The 25,141-nt window shown below is 40.1% G+C and overlaps 1 protein-coding gene across 1 annotated transcript; it reads right to left on the minus strand.

The window, feature by feature from the left end:
• Positions 1-4,319: 4,319 nt before the first annotated feature.
• On the minus strand, positions 4,320-22,845 carry LOC140242156 (uncharacterized). Its single transcript, XM_072321921.1, has 7 exons — positions 22,505-22,845; positions 9,635-9,826; positions 9,068-9,187; positions 7,704-7,892; positions 7,036-7,161; positions 6,006-6,158; positions 4,320-5,349 (listed from the first exon to the last, which is right to left on the minus strand). The coding sequence occupies exons 1-7, from the start codon at positions 22,738-22,740 to the stop codon at positions 4,743-4,745; spliced, it is 1,623 nt and encodes a 540-aa protein (XP_072178022.1). The 5' UTR covers positions 22,741-22,845; the 3' UTR covers positions 4,320-4,742.
• Between the last annotated feature and the right edge of the window lie 2,296 nt (positions 22,846-25,141).

The raw sequence follows: 25,141 nt of genomic DNA on the forward strand, positions 1-25,141 counted from the left end.
TTTTACTACCTATGGTATGTCCAATTCCTGACCAATTACATTGTTTTAGTCTGGAAGGGATAAAAAAAAATGTACTACATGTATTAAAATGTGTAATTTGCATGTATTATATGTCAGCAGACTGGCATTTATCAAACCAAAGTCCATACATGAGTGTCTTTCTTGTGTTATCGTTGCTTGTTGTTTTTTTCCTTGAATTCTGACAAAATGAACTGTTAAAAAAGAAGAAGAAGAGGTCTGTATCAAACACATTTATGTTGACAAGTTTATTAAGATCATGTGGCTGTCCAGAATAAAACATTGCTACAAAACAAGAGACCTGAATATAATTAAGTGTGAAATGTACTTGTCCTCACTTCTCTGGAAACTTCTGTGTCATTCGAGCACATGTACAAGGCTTCAAAGGATTTAACACATATATGTTGAAAGAAAAATATGGTACTTTATACAAGTGAGCTTGATACAAGGATGAAAGATGAAGGAGCAGTCATGAAAACACTAATATGGTTCAATGGGCACAATATCTTATAAAACATATAATACATCATAATACATGTACAGCTGTACATATTATACAAAAGCAAACTTGTGTTCCTAGACAGGGATTTTTGCTCAAATCTTTTTTTCTTTTTTCTTTTTTTGCATGTGTTGTCTTTTTTCAATTATTTGAATTTTAAAGTAAAAGTAAAAAGATCAAGAGTTTACTTTCTGATGTGTATTCCCAAAGTGGAAGAAGGTTTTTGAAATAATACAGGCAACAATTAGATGTTTTTTTCTTCAAAATCAGAAAGATGTATTCAAATAAAAAATTGTTCAAATAATTCCCCCAGCACCCTTAAATCTGAGACATAAAAGTGTATTTTTTCCATTCTAATACATATTTTGTATGTTTTTAACCCTGAAAAGTCTTCAGAAATGACTAGACATCCCCTGCCTTGCAAAGTATGTACACCTGAAATTATTAGCTGTATGCCTGAATTTGCGTGAAATTATTACAAGTTGTATGCATGAATTTTACACATGCCAGATTCTTTTTTAAACACTTCCTGTGTCACTGAAATTTGGCAATTCATATACAGTATCATTTACAACACTAATTCTTGAATGTAGAAAAGCATGACGATCAACACTGGCTCCAGATATATGTGGCTTTTCATGCCAAGTTCATGTTTTCATGTTTTTATAGCTAAAAAATGAATAAAAAAAGGAAAACATGGTGGAGTGCACACATGTGCCTTAAAAAAAAAAAAACACACATTTTACCTGTAACACATAAACTTTCATGATGCATGAAGTCACGCTTACAAAGTTTCATGACATTAAAGCTCATGATTCTAGAAAACCATATCAAAGACAGACTGTTACGTACACAACGATCTTCAAAAAAGGAGGAAAATAATATATTTGAAGGAAAGGATTCAATACTTGAATCTCTTGAATGCCAAAATTTTTAGTCCAGTTTACACAGAAACTGAAATACTGTATGCATAGTACTGGCTTGTAGCATTTGCCATCATCTTCAGCATATTTTTGTTTTGTTTTGTTTAAAAGTTTTGTGAACTTATGGTTTATTCACCACAGCCCATGTAACGTGGGTTTTGAAAAAAATTGGCTGTCAAACAATTCAGAAAAATACTGTAAAACATGATACATTTGCGGCATGAAATTTTCACAAATTGGAGCTGATGGCCATTTTCACGGCATGATATCTTTGCAAATTGCCACTGGCATTCAATGCATATAGTGTAGAGAAGAACATTTGTGTGCATTTTAATTTCGCGAATCTTGGCTCTCGCGAAATGAAAGTGCACGCGAACATTTCTCGTTTTACAGTAAGTTGACAGCTAATATATAAATAAAAATAAAAAAAAAAATGACCAGCACACTGGAAAGGTGTTCCTGGATGTCAAAATGAATGTTTTATGCTACAGACATTGCTGTTGTAAAAAGCTTTTACAAATCAAAAATTATAAAAAAAGAAGTTAAAAAGTCATACAAATATTTCAGTGCTTTGATAAAGCAGTCAACCTTGATATTGAAAATCTGCTACCACTGCTAAAAGATCTGTCAGAAAAACAAGAATTTGGTTAATCCTAGCAGACAGAAAAATTAATGGATATCCTGGAATAAATACAAAATTTGTACTGTACTATTGATTTGCTACCAAAGCATTCCTAAATACCATGCTTCTCACGTAAATAAAGCTTTTATAGAAATACTGACAAATCAAAACAAAAATTAAAAGGGAATTTGCAGGAGTGAACATTACATCATAACTGTTTCTGAGGCAAGATTCTTCAAGACATGTAAGCATAAGTCCTGTTGGACTGTAGAAACTCCAATAAAAAACACTTTTAGCCTGCTGAGGACAGACTCATTTTGCTACAATATGCATTTCCCATAGACACCTGCTCGAGTATACGCCAGACTTGTCCTCAACGCGTTAAGAGGAACAAGATGAAATCTACCCCAGACTCTTGTACAGTACATCTTACAGTGTATGTAGGATACATTGTAGTTGAGACTTTGGCACTTTTAAAATCTAAATGTGATGATCAAATCCATTTCCATTCATGGTGGTTTACAAATGCTTTACAGGATCATGTATGATCCTCAAAATAAGGCTTTGTGTGTGTGTTTTGGTAACCCTATTTTCTGTCACCCTATCTTGCGAGAGATTATTTGAAACCTTAAAAAAAAAAAAGAGATAAGCACAAAATGTTATATTACGTTTTACATAAAAGTTCAGTCAAATTTCTTTTTGAACATGAAAAAATAAAAAGTTGAAATGAAAAATCTTCTATCCTCTTTATTCACTCCGTACAAGATATTAAAGTCCTATAGACTTTTCACATGGTCTACCAGGTTTTTAAATGTGACCACTCAGCTGAAAACCCACAAAAAGTGGCAGATAAGGATTCTTGTAATGGACTTTAACCCGTTGAGGACGGGCTGATTTTGCTACAACACGCATTTCCCATAGACACTTGCCCGAGTATACTCGGGACTCGTCCTCAACAGGTTAATATGCCATTTGGGTTGACAGACTCAAATTTTGTCTTACCTGGAAGAATAAATTTTTCTTCACCTACTGTTAGTATTTGGTGGCTTAAAACAAAACTGAAATCAAGATAATAGCAGTTTTTCTGGACCATATTATAATCATTTTATTTATTAATTTATTTTTTTTTGGGGGGGGGGACAGAAGCAGCTTTCACTGGGAAATAGAACATAAATTATTCAATTGATACTTTTGCACAGCATGCTCAAGTGAATCCTTAAATCATCTTTTCTCCCATTTCTGTGAAGCTGCACCTCCTAACTCTCTTATTTCAATCACTATTTGAGTGGGTTAGGATGGTCCAATTTTAACAAGTTATACATCATTTTAAAGCTTAGAGCCTACTTTTCTGAACTTTGCAGAGAAGTGGAATTTCATGTTGGCCTACTTTTTATGAGTTTTGAGTGGGGTGGTCACAAATGGTACAGGCTTACTGTCTGGAAAAAAATATATATATGCAGTAACAGATAATTTAAAAAAGAAAGAAAAGAGAACCATGCTAAAAAAAAAAAAAAAGAAAAACAAACCAGATCATAATTTCCTGTTTCTGTATCAATGTTTAAGACACAAATTTTGTGGGACTTCTTGCACAACTTATAGTCTTCATTTCAAAAGGGTCAGAATGAGTAAGGAATATCTCATTCTGAATATACAGTGTATAAAAAAAAGATAAAACATTAGAAATGCAGCTTACTCCAAAATGTCCAGGCAGAATTTGGTAAAAGATTAAAATGACTGATTAAATATCAGTACATCACAAGGTAAAGCATCTACTTGGAGACAACAAATCAACCCCATGACCATTAAAAAAAAAGAAAAAAGAAACATAATTTTGTCACTGAATTGTACTTGATTGAAGAAGTGAGGCTTTGTAGTAATGCATACGCTAAAGACTTTGATAGAAGTCATGTGGGAAAGAATCTATTTGAAGAAACTTATGAAAAAATCCAGTGTAATTCAGGTAGTGATTAAATTTGTCAAAATCACATAAAATGCAAATTAGAAAAGGCATTGATATCAGGGCCTCTAAACTGAGTACATACATTAAGAAAATGATTAATCATATTTAAAAGAAATTCAGCAATTGTAACCTCTTTCTAATTTACAAGTCAAAAGTGCTAGATTTTAATAACTCTAGAACACCTTTCACGCAATTGATGCATTTTTTTACTTCTAAAATTTGTTTGTAACAAGGAGACTTGTGAGGTCATTAGATATCATTACCTCAACTAATTTGCATATGTGACTGATATTTTTGTTGTAAATTCACCGATCTTTCAGCATTCTATTAGTGTGACTGTAATATGCCATTTATCAAGGGCAAACTGGAACATGGTGTGAATTTTCACTTCTATACCAGATATTTCATATGCACTAAAAATGCACTTCAGTCTTTTATCAAAGTCATGGTTGCATGCTTACAAAGCAGCTCACTCTTCTAGTCTCAGATGACTAACAGACAAGATCACATTTTGCGTGTTTTAATGTGAAAAGTTACAGTGGATTTAGTTTTGTCTCAGCTCTTTCACCAAGAACTGTGTTCAATGAATACCTCTTTTGAAGCTTTGGGTGTTCTGCCATTCCTATTCCGCAAACAATATCTGCATTGGAATACTAGATGGGATTATCATTTCTTAAGCACACACCACAGTGCTAACATGGAGCAAAACACATGCAATGGCTATGCATCGACCATGAGCTCGTCGTCTCGCAGAAAGCACTCATCGAGGTCGAATTCATCGAAGATGGTGGCGGGACGCACCTCCTGCTTTGGCGGTGGGGGCGGCAGGATTAGTGGGGCAGTGTTGCAGCCAGTCAAGCTCAGGCTGTTGTTGTTATTGGAGCCGGCAAACGTTGTGTAGAGGGGCGTATTGTTGAGGTGGTTGTTGTGAATCACAGACTGCTGGGTGACTATAACCCTCTTTAGGGCAGCCATGAGGTCGTTGGTGTCCAGCGGGGGTGAGGCAGGGCAGTTGTTGGGTTCGGCGGGTGTGGAGGACGGAGTTGGTATTTTGATGCCGAGAGCAGGCTGGTCTGGGAAACCCGTCAGCGTGTCATCACCGTCATCGTCATCCGCGAGGCAAAGGTAATCGCTAGTCGCTGTGCTGGAGCGCGTCGTCATGGCTTCGAGTTCGGTGACAGGCGTGGACCGGTGGCTGCTCTCGTCGCTTGCGAGGTAGCAGTCACTGATACTCGAGGTGATGGAGGTATTCATGAGTTCATTCTCTGTCTTAATCTCAGATTCCATGGACCCTTGGGATGAGCTGTCGTCGAACACCAAGGATTTCCTGCAGTGAAAACATTTCATCAAAAGTTTCCTGAGTATACCAATAATAATGCATTTACCATCCATTGGCCTCACACAACAACAAAAAGAAAGGTATAATAGGAAATTCAGGTGTAGTTGTAATACAGCGTAAATGGAGCACCCTGAAACAAAACAAATACAATGTATAGGAATCCTTGAGAGCACAAATCTTGGGCAAAACCTTGCATGGCAAATGTTTCAGTGGCAATATGCAGCAAAGCGTCATGTATTGGTGCATTTCTAGTTATTTGTTACAATTTGCATTAAAAAATGTAATAATTTTCTGTTGTATATCATGGAAAATATTATATGGAAATGATATTGCCTTTTTAGAATTAGTATTTATGTAGACCATTTAAAATTATAAATTATCACTCCTGTTAGGCCCATATTTTGTGCATCTTGATGAGTATGGTTTAGGTCTTATAATGCACTAGAAATTCTAGTGTTCTATGGGGACAGCCTCTTCCAGAAAAAATGTCTTACTTCAATAGGTGTCACCCACAAAAAAGGTTGCCACATTATATTTTTTATCATATCATAGATACTTCTCCACAAACATTCATTCTCAAATGTAATAAAAAACATTGTGCTAATGTCATTTTCTGTTACATAATGTTAAAAAGAAATACGTACGTTGCCTCCTTGCTGTTGACCTGAAGGAGTTCTGGTGGGTCGTACTCGTGCAGCTTGATGCGCCACAAACGGATCTGCTGGTCCCACGACCGGCGGCTGGCTATCTGGAACTTGTTTGGTGTGAATGGGTGCTTGCCCTTCACTCTTTGCTTCCTGCAAGATTGAAAAAGAGTATGGGCATATAAATGACAAAATAATAAAATATGGTATACATAAAGTATGTGCATATGAATGCTGAGACCAAGTGGCAGAATAACATTAACACTATGGCAGAGACATAGGTTAAATATGGTCACATATTAACTGGGACTTAACCTATAAGTTCCCATAACTGCATTTCCTGTTGTTTGATGGTGTTCTTTTTTTTTTTGAACAATTGTTTCTATTATTGTTTGTGTTTTCTTAGATGGACTAAAAAGTACTCTTACATTTGGGACCTTTTTTATATACATAAAATTGTTACTGTTTGTTTCAGTTGAACAATTTGTAAAAGCCTCTTTATTGTAAAATTCATAACTGATCTTTGAATTGGCAACACATTCAAAAGATTACAGGTTGTATTCATTTTGAAATCGGTAAATTTTTGTTAATTTCTCCCTAAGTCTGTGCAGATTTGATTAATTTAACCAACTACATTCAGTCTTTTTCTGGTACAAAATACATGTGAATTGAACTAGTGCTAATTTGCTAATTTTATAACAAGATGATAATTTTTCTACAAAATTCCCCAAGGAAACTGCGATTTGCTGGGGAGGGAAAAAATTGTATACAACATGGTGTGAATTGAATAAATTTGTATGTGTGCGCATGCTGATTTTTTTTTTTTTATCTATTTGTTCTTTTTTCTTTCTTTTTTTTTTTTGCCAATTGCATCTCTGTCAATCATTTCAGGAAGAGGAGTTTCATTACAGTTTTACAAATGACAGTTTCCATTTTGATTTCAGAAGTTTGACTACACATTTCAAACACCAACAGCACAGCAGGAGAAAAAGAAAAATGGACCTGACTTAACAAATGAGGGAGTGCTTACCTCTTGACTGTGGCGATGTAATTGTCATAGGCAACGGTGTTCTTGCCATAATCAATCTGCTTCTGTCTGCGCATCAGAACAGCTGTGTCCTTTTCATATTCAGTGGGTTTCTTCTTGGCCACTTCCCTGTGTGAAAGATAAAGAACATTTAAATGAATGAAGAGTTAACTGAATTACTAAACAGCCATCAAATGATGAAGTGGACTTTAAGGTGGTGACTTGGCTCAGTCGGTAGCGTGTGTGCCTCTATATTCAAAGGACCCGGGTTCGATTCCCAAGTCTAACTGAGCAATGTTGTGCATAATCATGCCGTCCACTCTAGGAAATGGTGCAGCACCCTGTCCCTCATGTGTGAGAGAGTCTCACAACTCCTGCACATAAGATTCCGCTTCATTCATTCCTTGCAAAGAGCAGGGTGCGTAGCCCGCTGAAGTGGTCCTGCCTCACATCCAACTGGACCCCACTGAAGACCAGCTAGTGCAGCTGAATATGGGCTATCCAGCCATCTCCTTAGATGGAATATGCAACAAACAAACTTTGTGATACACATGACTGTCTTAATGTTTTTTTCATTTAATCTTCTGTAAAGTTAATTTGAACATAATGTCGTGTATCTCTTTTTATCAAATTCAATGGCAGCTTTAACAAAAAGAAAAAAAAAATCTCACTTGTTCTCCTGGTCGTCGTTGCTGCAGGAGCTGGACTCGGACAAGAGTTCCAGGCGCCTCCTGTGTCGCTGCAGGTCTCGGGAGGCCCTGAACTCACTTGCCTCGTACTCCTCCACCTGGCTGGCCCAGTCCCCACTGGACTGGGACAGCTTCCTGTACTTGGATGGGATCCGCGATGGGGTGTGTGGGCTACCAACATAAAATTAAAATTAAAATGACAATGACATTAATGATGATGACGATGATTCCGCCAAAGTTTTATCTTCCAAAGTGGCAAACCCTCACAAAATTTCAACAAACTTGCAAATGGAAGACCACATGAACATTAAAAAAAAAAAAAAAAAAAACTACATTCGTACACAATTTTAATCAACAAAATATATTTCAGACAAGCTATTAAGAGTCTGCGAAAATGATTCTCACTTTTATCATGTGATTTATAACTCCTGATAATTTAGCTGTCCATAACACACCAAAATGATAGAAGATCAAACATTTGGGAATACAGCTTGACTGAACTTCTGAGAAAAGGCACTTGGAAGTGAGGGTCTATTCAAACTCTGGGGATCACTCTTTATTGTGAGTGAAACAAAAGGGGGATTTAAAACTCAGTGCCAACAACTAAGGTCAAAAAGGAGGGATTATCCCTAAGATGGAGGTCAAACACTGCATATCCTTCAAAGGCATTTTATTCATGACCATGTCAGAGTCTCAAAGCTTCTGATAATGGTTTTCTTGTACACTTTCACATAAAAGGTACCTGATGGGAGGAAAATGGAGGGCAACTCCGGACAGGAAAAAGGAGACTACACAAACTGTCTAAAGATACAGATTTGTGCTCCCAAAGTTTGAAGATAGCAAAACCATGTACATCTGTCAAAAAGCATCAGCAAATCAGCCTTGTTACTCCAAGAATGTATAGTTTCATGCCTTGAGGAACATGAAACCATGACTTTTGCAAGCTTTCTGATGTTTGGGTCCTATTTGACACATCAGGAATTAAGAGTGTTGAGGTAAGTTTTATTAATAAAATCAATTACATTATTGTTTTGGGTATTTTTTTTTTAGAGTAACTTCTATCTTTACAAAAAGGATAGATTCTGTTGTATGATTCACTCTATAAAGTGATGTACTTTACAACAATAGATATCTTTACATCTCAATCCCTTCTTTCACATGATTGTCAGGTTAAAAACCAAATCAGGAATTTTTACATGATGTAAGGTAGAAGCATAATAAGCTAAAATCCTGTCCCATGGGTAAAATAGATTAGCCAGCTGTTAAAGCTAAAGATGTAAGAATAACAAAAGGGGGAGGGGGTAAAAAAGGAAGAAATAAAGCAAGTTTGGTGTGAGGTATCATACCTTTGATCATCAGAGCTAAGGGGAGGGTACTCCATCTCATCAAGTGTTAGCACAAAGGGTTTCCTGGCTCCTTCATCATCGCTACCCTTTCGTCTATCGCTCGACCAACGATGGGACTTCCTGAAGGAAAATAATAGAAGGAATGAAAGCTTGGGGCAAGGCTAGTTGGTTCTGACACACAACTAATATTACGCAGATGAAGGCGCAAATATTCATATGTAAATGACGCGCCTCAAACACAACAACATTTGATACACTTTTGACTACCTACACTAGTACAACAAATAGAACATTTTACATATGTCTCGGAAGCCATTTCAGGAAAACAGTGTACGGTAACAATGTTAGATGTCGATGTCCTTTTTGGGAATTTAGAATATGCTTGTAATCATTAGCTGCATTTTATTTATGCTTTAATACTGTACACAGAACCCTTTGAAATTTTTTGGAATAAATTGTATAAATTGCAAATAAAATGCTAAACTATACCTCATTTGGTAAGCCGTATACAGTATCACACATTTGTGGGTTTTTCTGTGTCTTTTCTTTTTTAATTTTTATGCTGACCTGTTGCATTTGTCAGTCCTGCTGCTAGATCGGTGCCAGCTTGTCTGGTTTGTTTCTCCTCTCTCCCTATCATCGTGGCGAGATCGCTTGTCTCTCCGCCCTCGGCCTCCGCGATCGTTCCTTTCAGAGTCACTCCTAAAATCGAGGCGGTCCTCCCGCCTCTGCTGCTCAGGTCTGTTATTTTCCTTTGACCTAAAAATGGATACGATTCCATGAAATAAATTATGCCGTACACAAAACAAAATGGCAATGTAGAGGACATGTATGCCAACAAAGCATCATACATGTATTATGGCCATGGCATAGAGGATCAATCTTGCTGCCGAATTCTTTGGGACTTTTAATACACTCACTCCCTTCTCTTGTCGTTGTATGGTTGAGGGGTCTAGATATCGCGCACGAAAATTTGAAATGCTCTTTGTAGGAGCCGTTCCATTTATTTGTTTCATTTGCGCCATCTAGTGTTGAACATAAGAAAAGACACATGTTGGTTGCTAGGGAGAGACAGGAGAGGCGAGGTGCCAGGGTAAGAAAAGAGCTTGAGTAGTGAAGTGAAGACTTGCTGTTACAGAGATAGGCAGGAAAAGAGTCATGAAGAGCAGAAGGTAGAGAACCAGAGGTAGGGGTGGAAACCTACAAGTTTCCTTTAACCTCTCATTGCCCACGTTGTTTTTCCATTGCTCATATTGTGTGATATTTGCCACTTGGTTTGGATCAAAATAAAAGGAAGGGAACTGTTCATTTGACCGCCAGATGAGATCCAAATCTGTGATTACTATGAGTATCACTGCGTGTGTCGCATGTGAGTACGACAATCAACGGTGTGGTGCACGATGATCAGTGTGTTGGTGCGCAGTACAGCTAGCTATTAGAGGTTTAGGATGCTGGTACATAGCACGGAACAAACATCGATGTCAGTATATGGGAGCGTGTAAAGTGCCTGTAGGCGTGTGGCTGTTAAGTACGGCGAATACCCCCCTACCGTCTGTGACTGTGTGAATATGATACAACGTCGAGAGTGAAAGGAACAGCTGAAAGGAAGGATGAATCGATGATGTGTATTTAATGGTGGACAACATGTACACAAGATCACACATAGGACCTCGGCGCGTACATTTCTTAGTTAAAGGAAACTTTGGTTAGCTGTTCAGCTACACAGTTCATGAGTTAAAGGGACAGGTCTACTAGTAACTACGATTTTAAGTCGGATATTGAGGATCAGAACTGCCAGAAATCTACATTTCAACTCTCAACGAGTCAAGGCATTTACGATGACAGCATAACGTTGGTCACTACCCACCCTCGACGGTCTAACAGAGTAACATTATATTGAGGCGAGTTCAACTGGAGCCAACACAGAGTCAGATGCAACAAATGGAATGACAATAATGGCAATGGTTTCAGCGTTTGGATTTGCTAAGTGAACTGCGAGTATGAGTGTGACTGTGAGTACTTACAGGCGCTAGAATTTATACAATGCAGTGTACACTCCGCTCTGTTGGATAAAGGCAGGCATACCGGTACTTCTTTTGAAATATCATCGTATTCTATCCAGAACAGAACTAGGTACCGATACACTATACACAGGGTAGAACCTAGCTAATAAAATGAGTTCAAAGTACCAAGGAGAAGGATATGAGACTAGACGTGTGTCTGGATATGGTATCTGAATCTATATCTGGTATTTGACTACAAGACCCAAGAACTGTACACTCTAGTCAGATGTAACGTTAAACCTACAGCATATTGTGGAATGGATTGCACTGTACAATAATAGAATTTAAATGAACAAATGAGAAAGATGACTAGAGAAATGCAAACCAAGGCACATAAATATGGAACAGAATTAGCCTTGAAAGAGGATCATGGTCATAGAGGCAAGGCTACGCAATGAGGAACAGCTACTGGATTGCATAAGAAGTACAATGTAGGTAGAAGACAGGATCAGACTTCAAACGAATAGGAAGGAGGAGGACCATCTACAATATAAAGCAAGATTGGAAGAAGGTTCTACCGGTAGTTGTGAAAGTAAATTGAGAACTTTGCAATACAGAAGGAAGAGGTAGCAGATGAAGGATAAGCATCTCACTCATCAGGTCTGCATTCAGAGGCAGGATCACTAGTAGGAAGGACGTGAGAGGCTTTCTCATCTAGAACCTACACTGTACATTGTATTTGATTTCACACACTGGTAAGCTTTGTTGGAGATACACAAATGGATGAACCGATTCCAAGTTCAAAGTTATTAGATGGTTCACTGCAACCAAGTGTTGTTCTTCGGAGCATGGATCCATGGATGCCAGTAGATTCAGATTTCCCTGGGACAAATTTAGAGACTGAGGAGTCACACGGAGCAATGCTGCCCCCAACAAAGTGTGATGAGGTACATGCTATGGATAGTGTGTCACAAGCATCAGGTAATTCAAAGACCAGCGTGACCAGTGTGCTCATGGAGGCTGCTGGGAGGAAGGCAGAACTGATGGTGAAGTTGGAAGGTTTGAAGAGGAGACAGGCCCTCGAAAGGGAGGAACAAGAGCTGCTAAGGAGAAAGGAACAAATGGAAGTTGAAATAGAACTTGCTGCAGCTACTGCAAAAGCAGACGCCATGAAGCAGTTTGAAGGACCATTTCCTCGAGCCTTTAATCCCATTCCGGCTACACCAGTGCAAGTTCATAGCCAGACACCAAACCCAATCACAGGCAGTCCTGCAGAAGGAGATTCAAGAGCAGACATAAATGCGGCCAGTCACTTGACAGAGGTACAGATGCAGCAAAATCAACTCACACAGCTTCTGTTGGAGTGTCATATGAAGTCATCATTACCACAGAGGAATGTGCAACCCTTTGATGGAAATCCCATGTATTTCCACAGTTTCATGAGGGCATTTGAACATGTGATTGAATCCAAGACTACCGATAATTCAGACAGGTTGTACTTCTTGGAACAGTACACAAGAGGTGAGGCTAATGAAGTTGTGAGGAGCTGTATGTATGGCGACAACCATCAGCAGGCTTTTATCAAGGCAAAGGCATTGTTGGGGAAGAAGTTTGGTAATAAGCATCAGGTCCTCGACAGAATGATGAAGAAAGCTGAAGCTTGGCCAAACGTGAAGAATGAGGATGCTGAAGGATTACAGAGCTACTCACTGTTTGTGACCGAGCTGAGCAATCTGGCCAAAGACTTGCAGCTTGAACAAGAAATCAATCATACACAGCACATTAAGATGGTGATATCCAAGCTGCCATTCAAGCTTAGAGACAAATGGAGGTACACTGTCGACACCATACAGGAAGTACATGAAGAACCCCTGACATTTGCTGACGTGGTGCGTTTCGTGAGTAGGCAATCACGAATTGTGAACAACCCATTGTATGGTGATATAACAGGAACACCGAAGTCAGGCGAGGGACGTGCTAACCTATCCAAGGCTACTCCTTCAAAACCAAGGCAGAGTTTCAGCACTGTTCTAAAGAATGATGAAAGGAAGAAGTGCTTGTATTGTAACAAGGACAATCATCACCTGACAGACTGCCGAATCTTCACCAAGAAGCCCCATGATCAGAAGGTGCAATTTTGTCGCACGAAGGGTTTATGCTTTGCTTGTCTCCGAGGATCTCATTTCTCCAAGGACTGTAAAGAAAGGTTGAAATGTGAGCTGTGTCAAAATAATCATCCTACAGTGCTACATAGGAATCCAGCACACTCAGATGAGAGGAAGTCTGAAGCTCAGAGCCAGGTAGAGAATGCTGAATCGGAAACGACTCAAAGGAAAGAAAGGGAATCTGACACTGGAGTGCAGTCAACAAGGAATGGAGAAGGAACACGAGTTGTGGAGAACCATACTTGCTCGATGACGAATCGTGGAGTAACAATGGATGCACAGCCAGCCATTATTCCTGTGGTGGTGCGATCAAGGGCAACTGGCAGAGAAGTAAACACATATGCCTTCATTGACAGTGGCAGCAATGGGACATTCTGCACTGAAGCACTGAAGGAGAAGTTGCAGGTTAAAGGAAAGTCAAGGATGATACATCTGCAAACCATGACTGATGAGAAGGTGGTACGAACACGTATTACATGATCTGGAAATATGCAACATCAACGGGAAAGATGACTTTTCCCTTCCTGAGGTCTATACAAGGGCATCTATACCCGTATCCAAGGACGATATGCCGAGAAAGGTGGATTTGGAGAAGTGGTCGTATCTACAGGAAGTAGAAATGCCAGAGATAGACGCCGAAGTGGGCATATTGATAGGAAACAATGTGCCAAAGGCATTTGAGCCCTTGCGAGTCATCAGCAGCCAAGATGGTGGGCCATTCGCGTGTCAATCAAGATTAGGGTGGATGGTGTATGGATGTCAGAGGCATGACAATAAGAAGCGACAGTGGATCACCTCACATAGAGCTCAGGTTAAAGGCTTGGATGATATTCAAGAGAAGTTGAGCAGTCTATACAACACAGATTTTACAGAGCTGCTGTCGAATGACAAGGAGGAGATTTCCGTAGAGGACGAGAAATTTCTGAGAGATGTAGGAAAGACGATCAGGCTTCGTGATCAGCACTATGAGATAGGACTCCCATTCAGAAGGGAGAAAGACTTGCCAAATAACAGGCCTCTCGCCGAACAGAGACTCGAACATTTGAAAAGGAAGTTCCAAAGACAGCCTGATTTCCATCAGAAGTACAAGGAGTGCATGGAGACAACAATTCAGAACGGATACGCTGAAAAGATAGGAGAGCAGGAGTTGATAGGGACAAAAGGAAAAGTCTGGTACCTGCCACATCATGGAGTCTTGCACCCACAGAAAGGCAAACTGAGGGTAGTATACGACTGCTCAGCACAATATCATGGAGCGTCCCTAAACCACGAACTCTTAAAGGGGCCGGACTTGACTAACAGTCTATTTGGAGTGCTGACAAGATTCAGACTGGGAGAGGTCGCCATCATGGCTGACATAGAGGCAATGTTTTCTCAGGTCCTAGTGCCCAGGGTAGATAGAGATTTCCTGAGATTATTGTGGTGGAAGGACGGGGACTTTCAACAGCCGTTGATCGAGTATCGTATGTGCGTACATGTGTTTGGCGCTATTTCTTCTCCATCATGCGCAAACTACGCATTGCAGAGAACGGCGGATGAGCATGTGAAGTCATCATGTAGGGATGTAGCAGAAATCATTCACCGTAACTTCTATGTTGATGATTGCTTGTATTCTACCGATTCAGTAGAAAAGGCAATTGAGACGGCAGAAGAGCTGACAAAGACATGTCAAAAGGGGGGATTTCACTTAACAAAGTGGAACAGCAACAAGAGAGAAGTCCTGGAGCAGATCCCAGCTGAAGAGAGAGCGAAGGTTGTTAAGGATCTCAATTTTGAGGAAGGAGGAATGCCAAGCGAGAAAGCACTTGGCATGTTATGGCACACAGAAGATGATGCTTTTGGATTTAAAATCCAGATGAAAGAACGACCACCTACTAGAAGAGGAATTCTCTCGACAGTTTGTGCTCTGTTTGACCCCATTGGATGTGTGTCTCCAGTCACATTGCAAGCAAAGCAGCTCCTACAAACATTGTGTCGGCTGGGACTAGGATGGGACGAACCTATCCCATCAGAGTTGCTGAGGAAATGGCAAACATGGCAACAGGAACTCCCACATCTGTCAGAATTCAAGATGCCTAGATGTCTAATGCCGGGGCCTTTCAGAGCAGCGAAGTCAACCACCCTCCACCACTTTGCCGATGCCAGCGAGAAAGGTTATGGCACTGTATCGTACATCAGGACAGTGAACGACCAGGGTGAAGTAAAATGCAGCTTCCTGATGAGTAAGGCTAGAGTAGCCCCTTTGAAGCAGATTTCCATCCCTCGAATGGAGCTAACAGCTGCGACAGTCGCAGTGCGAATCAATCGGCTGGTAAAGGAGGAGCTTGGTGTACATGTACCTGTGGATGGCACATATTTTTGGACTGATAGCATGACAGTGCTCCGGTACATCAGAAGCGAGACAGCACGGTTCAAAACATTCGTGGTGAACAGGATCGCCGTGATTAAAGATGGATCGCGAGTGAATCAGTGGCGACATGTTGAATCTGCACTCAATCCAGCTGATTTGTGCTCTAGAGGATGCAGAGTTACACCATTCCTCAACATGAAAATGTGGAAGGAAGGTCCAGACTTTCTTCATGCGGACGAAAGCATGTGGCCAGCGCAACCAGAGAACTTGGTCATAACAAGTACAGATGACCCAGAGCTGAAAAGGAAGATTTTGGCTTGTGATGTTGAATGTGACGAGCCATGCCTGAGGGAGACAAAGAGCACCTTTGTGACAAATGCAAAGGAACGTGATGAAACACTTGACCCTGTTGGTAGGCTGTTGTCTCACTACTCCGACTGGGTGAGTATGAGGAAGGCAGTGGCATGGATGCTGAAATTGAAAGAAATGCTGAAAATGAAAAGGAGGGGTCAGAGGGATGACACGGGTGAAGCTACAAAGCTGACTACGAAGGATATGGAAAATGCTGAGGAGGCTGTTTTCCGCTACGTCCAAGAGCAAGCATTTGCTCCAGAAATTGCAACACTGAGAGGAGAAGAGTCAAAGGTCAATGGGAAAAGAAATGGAGTAAAGAAGTCAAGCTCCATTTACAAGCTTGACCCTACACTTGACAATGACCTGCTCAGAGTTGGAGGAAGATTGAGTAAGGCAGCCTTGCCTATGGAGGCAAAACACCCATTGATTCTGCCAAAGGGTCACCATGTGTCGGAACTCATCCTGAGAAACATTCATGTGAACTCTGGACATTGTGGGAGGAATTACATTCTCTCCAATTTACAGCAGAGGTACTACATCCCAGGTGCCAATTCAGCTGTGAGGAAAATGTTGCGAAGATGTGTCATGTGCAGACGACGCAGAGGGCAGCTGATGCAGCAAAAAATGGCAGATCTTCCAAAAGACAGAGTGATTCCAGACAAACCACCGTTTACACATGTTGGTGTGGACTATTTCGGACCAGTGGAGGTGAAGAGGGGACGCAGTATGGTAAAGAGATATGGCGTGATGTTCACGTGCCTTACCATACGTGCTGTACACATCGAAAAGGCAGACTCGTTAGACACAGACTCATGTATTGCTGCAATAAGACGTTTCCAAGCACGCAGAGGAGCGGTCAAGGAGATGAGATCTGACAATGGGACCAACTTTGTCGGCGCAGAGAGAGAACTCAGGCAGGCAATCGAGAGCTGGAACTTGGACCAGCTTAATAATGCGCTGTTACAAAGAAACATCCAATGGACTTTCAATCCACCTGGTGGATCTCATCATGGAGGAGTCTGGGAGAGACAGATTAGGACGGTGAGGCAGCTTCTTTTCTCCCTGACGAAGCAGCAAGTCATGAGTGACGAGAGCTTGCAGACGCTATTCTGTGAGGTGGAGAGTATTATCAATAGTCGACCCATCACTAGAGTTTCTGATGACCCAAACGATCTGGAAGCTCTAACACCGAATCATCTGTTGCAGCTGAAGTCTACTCCCCTGTTGCCCCCATCGGTCACTAGGCAGACCGATATCTATGCGAGACGTCGATGGCGACAGGTACAATATATGGCGGACATCTTTTGGAGGAGATGGCTGAAGGAGTACCTGCCGCAACTGCAGGAGAGGCAAAGATGGGTGTGCCGCAACAGAAACATTCAGGTCGGAGATGTTGTGCTCGTCGTCGATGACACGCTACCACGAAACGTTTGGCCGATGGGACGAGTTCAGCGGACCATACCTGACAGAGAAGGCCTTGTCCGTCGCGTTGAGGTGCAGACCAAGACTGGTGTTTATCTGCGACCAATCAGCAAGCTGTGTCTCCTTTTAGAGGGAGATTCATGACTGTTTCTGCAGATCTACACATTCGATTGTGATGGAACATTTTGCTGGAATTTCGCGATATTCTCAGCGATCATATGTGGAGATCCGGATACATGTCCGCAAGTAAAGGTGATCAGATATTGTGATAACAAATTCTGGTTAGTATAGAGTGTGTTTTGACAACGAGTTGTTTGCAGTAATTCTTTTTTTTTGCATTTTACATGGAACAAAATTTGTGTCGCGAACCGACAGGAATTCAAATTGCGTTTCGTCACAAATCAGGTCAACGAGCTGAAGGGGAACTGATCGTAAAGCTTGGTTTGTGATTGGACCGTGAACAATTTTGTGTCAAGCCTGGACGGACTGTGTGAACAGATATTATGATGTGACTTGGACTCCACGGAATTTGATAGAACAAATTAGGAGCAAATTAGTCACATGAACAATTCGTCAAATGCAAGAGTTGAATTTTGTATGCAAGTACAGTTTCGCTATCTGGCATACATCACATGTGTTTTGATAAAGCATTGATGTGATTTGTATGCGGTAGGTTTTTATAATTGTATGATTATGCACAGGTGGTATTGTGTAGTCATATACAGTGTATTTTGCCAGGTGATATGTGATGGATACAGACAAATGCTTAGCAGAGTTTGTTTATTTGTCTGGTTGTATTTTTTTTTTTCTTCTTTTAAACCAGTAATGTAATGAGTAGCACATTGTGTATTCAGCCTATTTCAGAATACAGTGTATTCTGAATTCCAAGCATACCAAAAGGAGACATTCCAAATTTAGGTTTGTTGTTCAAGTGGAAATATTGTCAAATTCAAGATAAGTTATAAGCGAGGGAAAAGGTTTTGATTTCTGGCAAAGCATGTATAAAGAAAGATGGTATTGATTTGTAAGTATACGCAAACAGTGTGCTAAAGGTCAGTGCATAGTATTATGTTATACACCCGCATAGGTATACATAATATATTTGCATTTGAGTTATAAGAAGACATGAGAAACACATAGGCATGAAAATGTATCTTATATATGTATCATGGTGACATATATCATTTTCATCCAGTGGCAAGCAAATTTTCTTGCACCACAAGCACCATATTGTATAGTAAGTAGCATGAGATAAATTGTTTTATTATGTTGTATTGACAATCAGTGGAAAGGTGATACAGGTTTTAATGCTGTTTGTATATATTGTATACCGGTATTTAGGTATACTGAAGTGCAAACCAACTGCACTCTCTAGATCAAGAGACCATCTAGAGTGAGTCAGTGAATTTAAAGATAGCTGTGGCATTCATGAGGCTGTAGATAAAGTAGATTATGTTTGTTAGATTTCAAGAGATTTATTTTTTTGTGCAGAAATGAAAGAGAAGGTCAGAACTCCAAGTCTGCACTTTTACCACAGTGTTTGGGTATTTACACAGTACACTGATGTTGGTTGGGTTATGTTGACAGATGTTTTGGTGGACAATAGTCATGGAAACACATTTTTATTGCCCATGTTTAACCCACTTTAATTTGTTTTGTTTTGTTGGTTTTTTTTGTGTGTGTGCAGAAATTTGGTGCTATCACAGTATTGCTCAAAACAGTATTGTTTAAAAATGCAATACTGGAAGGATGTATAATCCTTTGAAAGAAATAGGGGTATTTATAAATTAGCATGTTATTCTAACAGAGTTCATGAGAAATGTATGAATAAGGTTTTATATTTTATGTTGATACATGTACTTGATATGCATTGGTGCACATGTATGCAGTATCATTCAGAAATGGTACAAAACTGTATGTGTATGGTGTATAGTTGAATGCCATGCTGTAAACACATTTATGTTTTGATTAGATTAAGGGCAGGTCAAGTTCAAGCTGATGTAAATTTGGCAGGTTCAGTTGGTCAATGTGGATTTGAAGATGTTATGCATTTCGCTCTGTTTGCTATGCAGGGATGCATACATGTACATGTTTACACATTTATGCAAGCTGTGTATAGTATTTGGTATACACTATGTTTTGTAAACAGCTGGCTTTGTATTTGGCTAAAGCTTAAAGTGGTCAACAGTTGTGTTGCAGAAGTATGGAAATTCTTTTTAATGTAGTTTGTTTCCATACATACATGTAAAAGGTATAAGTGGACTGCAGGTACATTTGTTGTATCGTGGGTTACAGTTAGCAAACTCATGGTTGCAAATAAGGAAGAAAAGAAAAGGCGTGGCAGTTAACGTCTCAGTGTTTATTGCAAAACTGTCTGTTTCCAGACATGCACTCATGTTTATAAGAATAGTTTCAACAAGTGGAGTGTTGGAATGCATGCTGACACCTGAGGCACATGCATACTAATAGTACACAGAGGTTACATAATGAATGTCAGGGTGTTTAGACACTTTATGAATACGCGATGTTCATTTGTAAACACAACCATATTCAACTTTGTCCTTGCCATTGTTGCCAGTGAAAGTGACTACCATTTCTGCATCAAAGACATGTTTTGTACATGTGTCGCACAAGGTTGTATGTGTAAGGGGTTGTTGTAGTTTGATAGTATGTAGCATATTTTTGAGTTAGCGTTGTTTATTGTGGTCAATAGACTGTTCAAGTGTTGGGTGGCAAGAACAAACATTAATGTGATTAATGATGGTGGTAGGTTTTGGTAATTTTAAAAGGGGTTACCCTCTTTTGAAAATTAAGGGGCCGGTATGTAGGAGCCGTTCCATTTATTTGTTTCATTTGCGCCATCTAGTGTTGAACATAAGAAAAGACACATGTTGGTTGCTAGGGAGAGACAGGAGAGGCGAGGTGCCAGGGTAAGAAAAGAGCTTGAGTAGTGAAGTGAAGACTTGCTGTTACAGAGATAGGCAGGAAAAGAGTCATGAAGAGCAGAAGGTAGAGAACCAGAGGTAGGGGTGGAAACCTACAAGTTTCCTTTAACCTCTCATTGCCCACGTTGTTTTTCCATTGCTCATATTGTGTGATATTTGCCACTTGGTTTGGATCAAAATAAAAGGAAGGGAACTGTTCATTTGACCGCCAGATGAGATCCAAATCTGTGATTACTATGAGTATCACTGCGTGTGTCGCATGTGAGTACGACAATCAACGGTGTGGTGCACGATGATCAGTGTGTTGGTGCGCAGTACAGCTAGCTATTAGAGGTTTAGGATGCTGGTACATAGCACGGAACAAACATCGATGTCAGTATATGGGAGCGTGTAAAGTGCCTGTAGGCGTGTGGCTGTTAAGTACGGCGAATACCCCCCTACCGTCTGTGACTGTGTGAATATGATACAACGTCGAGAGTGAAAGGAACAGCTGAAAGGAAGGATGAATCGATGATGTGTATTTAATGGTGGACAACATGTACACAAGATCACACATAGGACCTCGGCGCGTACACTCTTATAATAGAAGTTATTCCATAATCGTACCTGAATTTCTCAATGAATATCACGAAAATGCAGAAAAATCACCTCCCAGAATCTTCTGATGATACGATGACGGAGTAGTGCGCTGTCGCCGTTTGTATGTCGGACTTTTTTTTATGCGTTCAATTTCTCGGGGTATGTAAAGATCGCGCAGCTGCCCTCTGTAGTTTCATGCGTGAAAGTGTCTGCCCCTCTAGCTCTGCGGCTGTAACGTGCTCCGGCTTTCGTAGAATATTTTTCACTTGATATTAAATTTGTCCCTGTTAAGCAACAGCAGTTTTACCTAACTTGTGTATATTATTGTTATTATTATTATATGTGTTATTATTATTATTATCATTATTACTATTATCACCACCACCATCATCGATCATCATAACCATCATCATCATCACTATCATTTTCATTATTATTATTATCACTTCCACCACCATCATCATTTTATCATTCTTATTATCATTATTTTTATCATTGATATTTTCATAATCGTTAATGATTTTGAAAGTTTTCTTACAGTATTTCTAATCACTTTAACCAATAATATACATGTAATATAAAATGGAAAAAAGTAAAATATGAACATATATTTTTTTTTGTGTGTGTGTGTGTGTGTTTGTGTGTGTGCTTACCCATTCGTCATCACCCTCTCATTTTCGTCACCCATTTGTCACACTCTCATCGAATTTGTTTTCTTCAGTATCATTATGACCCTCCCCTGTCACAAATATGTCACAAGTTAGCGCAAGAAATCACAAGCAAATTCAAATTGAAATCACACTTCAACTTCGATAGACTGAAATATCTATTCCTTTGTAATATTATAATCGTTGTGTTAAAATTTGACTTAAAACAACATTTATTAACAGTATTTCAGCGTAGCTGGCAGCATACATTGTTCTTGTGTATGATGACGTCACGTGGTAAACGATCGATCGAACAAATTACGAATTCTATCGACTACGAACGAGACAAGCGAGACGACACGTCTAGGCTACAACAACCTTAGAACAGATTTTAAGGGAAGGTAGGTTTGTACAAGGTAAAAAATTGGAAATTTAGTGGAAAATTTGTTGGAAATCAAAATTTCTTACCTGCTTCCTTCTCATGTTGAGCGGTAAGTCAGGTATGTTTATTCCATGGGCGTATCGGCAAATTTTGCGCTTAGTCCTACGCGTAATATCGCTTGCTATACGCAGTTACGCTATGCGCGATCATTACGTCCCTGCGCGAGACCTAGTACCCTTACTATACAATCACAATGTAGGTTTCTAATGCAAGTGGTACACTTGCACACCGCGGCTGGTGGCTATATAGACCAATTGGGTACTTTTTTTCTTTTTTTTAATGCCATGGTATTCAATTTCTAGCGGGGGGGGGGGGGGGCTCCAGCATCATGCCCATTGAAAATGCTTTTGTTCTTCTTTGGAAGAGTCTATCCCAACTCAGCACCACCAGTGACCACTGGAGACTGCACGTCTGCAGCTCGTTATTTTATTGTAAATATTGATATTGTTATTGATCGATTGGTCATGAAGCTAAGAGCTACATAATAGGTGCAGAGCTTCTCGATCGTAGAAATTGCATGATTCACTAACCTTCTCCTTCCTGAGAAGGAACGGCGCGTTTTTCCATTGTCGTATCTGCCCGCTTCGTGTCCATAACATGAATCAGCATGGCGGGTGGAATAGCGGTCGGACGCTGACCGAGACTCGCTAACGTTAGAAGATTTTTGAGAACCGTCAAATCGTCGACTGGAATGGTCATGATGGCGCGTTGACGACGCTGAAATATTGTCGGAATTCACACATTCTTTTGCTTCGAAATGCGACATCACTGCTTGTCGAAGAATTCTACTCCACCTTCCTTGGAGAGAGGAAGAAAGCTGCAAATTTACAGGGGCCAAACTTGTCACAGAAAGCGTTTTCGATTTCCCGCGATCACTACGCACGTATGTGAAGTTATGGGACCGTACGTACGTCCAATACTAGTATGTAACCGTGCACAATAGTTAGCTAGCAGTACACTGTACTACGTAGCTCGCGCGACTGACAGACGAAACGAATTTCCCGCGCTTGACGCGCGGTTGTGTGCAGGCACTGCTCTGTACAATAGCCCATAATGAATATTCATGACAGACCTGGGCCAACTATGGTATCCTCAAAATGTCAATCTTGTGAGGGATCTCCCTCCAAGGTCCAGGATGGAGATACAATACACTACACGTATACTATCGCGAGTGCCTCCTTGTACTGGAGCCGCGGAACTTGTTAAGTACAGTGTAACCATGGAGCTACTACTAGTAGCTCCATGGTGTATACTTAGCAAGGGTACTAGTATGTGTGGGGTGTGTGTGTGTGCGGGGGGGGGGGGGGGGGGCGGGTAGTCCCCTCCCCCCCCCCCCGCACCTTGTTGGAAGAATGATCTCTGGGCGGAACCCTCGAAAAGACGTGGATTTTGAACAATGTTTCGTATTTCCTGTGTGTGTATCATGTTGGTTTTTGTTGTTTGTTAGTTTTCTGGGTTGTTGTTTTCTTTTTTTGTAAGGGCCACATAGACCCTATAAGTATAATGTGTATAGGCATATGGGGGTGGCTGCAGCCCCCAGCTCCTTCTCTGTCTTGACCCAGATATAGCTTTCATTATAGATCATCTGGAAGGTATGTTTCGCTTTGAGATCGATGGCGCATCTCGACCTGCAGCCAGTCTTGCGGGTGTGACCATTCATGGAACTCTGTAGTATGTGTACAATGGAGATCAGCGCTGGAGTAAGCCTATAGGAAATGGAGCCACCAAACGTATAATCCAGAGAGATTTCTTTATCCCGAACAAGGCAAGTGCCGTATTGTGTCTCGCCATCAAAATTATACCTCAACACATTTGTAAAAATCTAACTTTGATTGTTATAGAGTGGAATCTATAGTTATAGGCAAGTGTTATATAGTACAACAAGAGCTTTGTAAAACAAGAATTATTAGCGAAGAAAATGGCCCAAAAAGAATATGGAACAATATATTTCAATAATTGTGAAAATGTCATATGGTTGACAAAAAATGGTGTACATACAATTTAGGATTGTTAGAAAGAACATGATTGGAAAAAAGAAAAAAAAAATATGTTAGGTATAAACACAGTCAACCTTAACATTGGCCTCTGAAAGTTTGTTGACCCCTGTATGTGACCTTTGACCTTGTGGTGATTTTCAACTCCCCAAGAGAAAGTTTTGTCGCATACAGTCTTACCGAGCAAAAGTGTTTATAAGCCATTATCGAAACGCGCCGTAAAAACTTAATATTGGCCCCTAAAAGTTTGTTGCCTCATTACTGTGACCTTTGACCTTGTGGTGACCTTCAACTTTTCAAGGGACACCTACCATCCAAGTTTAGTCACAAATGCACATAACAATCAAAAGTTATGAGCCATAATCGAAACGCGCCGTAAAAACTTATTGGCCAGTTCGTTGACCCCTGCCTAAGACATTTGACCTTAAGGTGACCTCCCAGTTTGATGACATGTGTAAATTTGCATTAACACTCTTCACGCCAAATTTGATTGACAATGAAGCACTCAGTACAAAGTAATTTAAGTCTTTGTAGCGTTACGGACGGACAACGGACGGACAGACGCCGCAGGCGATCCCTTAGTCTCCCTTCACCTCCGGTGGGCTCGACAAAATTACTTTTTTTTGGGGGGGGGCAGTCGCTGTTCACTGTCTTTGTGAGAGACAATTAATGTTGCAGCCCCCCCCCCCTTTTTTTTGGACAATTTGATGGATTTAATTTATATATCGACCTTCAACTATACATCGTCTTCTCCGACGTGATTAGATTTATAATTATATTAGATACAATAATGAGGATAGGACCTGTATAAAATGCCATCATGAATGACCGTATACGAATGACCATGATGACAGGCAAATCATTTTATTTTCATACAGCAGCATGTATCATGGATGTACAGTATGTATGCATGCAATATATATATATATATATATATATATATATATATATATATATATATATATATATATGAAGAGTTTGTTTGCAAAAACCGATAAGTCCATTTTTGAAGATTTCGAAGTACGGTCTCTGTCATAAAATACAAAATAATACCTTTTAAATGATATATTGGTCACTACATATAAAGGTATAAGTTATGGTCAAAAGAAGCAAAAATTTTCTTATTATTTTCTTTATAGGGCGGTGAGTTGGCTCAGTCGGTAGCGCGTCTGC

The sequence above is a fragment of the Diadema setosum genome, chromosome 18 (genome assembly GCF_964275005.1).
Source record: "Diadema setosum chromosome 18, eeDiaSeto1, whole genome shotgun sequence".
NCBI lineage: Eukaryota > Metazoa > Echinodermata > Echinoidea > Diadematoida > Diadematidae > Diadema > Diadema setosum.

Coding starts and splice junctions, on each gene's coding strand:
- LOC140242156 (XM_072321921.1), bottom strand. CDS start 22,740: ATGTCGCATTTCGAAGCAAAAGAATGTGTGAATTCCGACAATATTTCA. Junction 6,159..7,035: donor TACATCGCCACAGTCAAGAG/GTAAGCACTCCC, acceptor TCAATCTTGCAG/GAAGCAAAGAGTGAAGGGCA. Junction 5,350..6,005: donor GTCAACAGCAAGGAGGCAAC/GTACGTATTTCT, acceptor TTTTCACTGCAG/GAAATCCTTGGTGTTCGACG.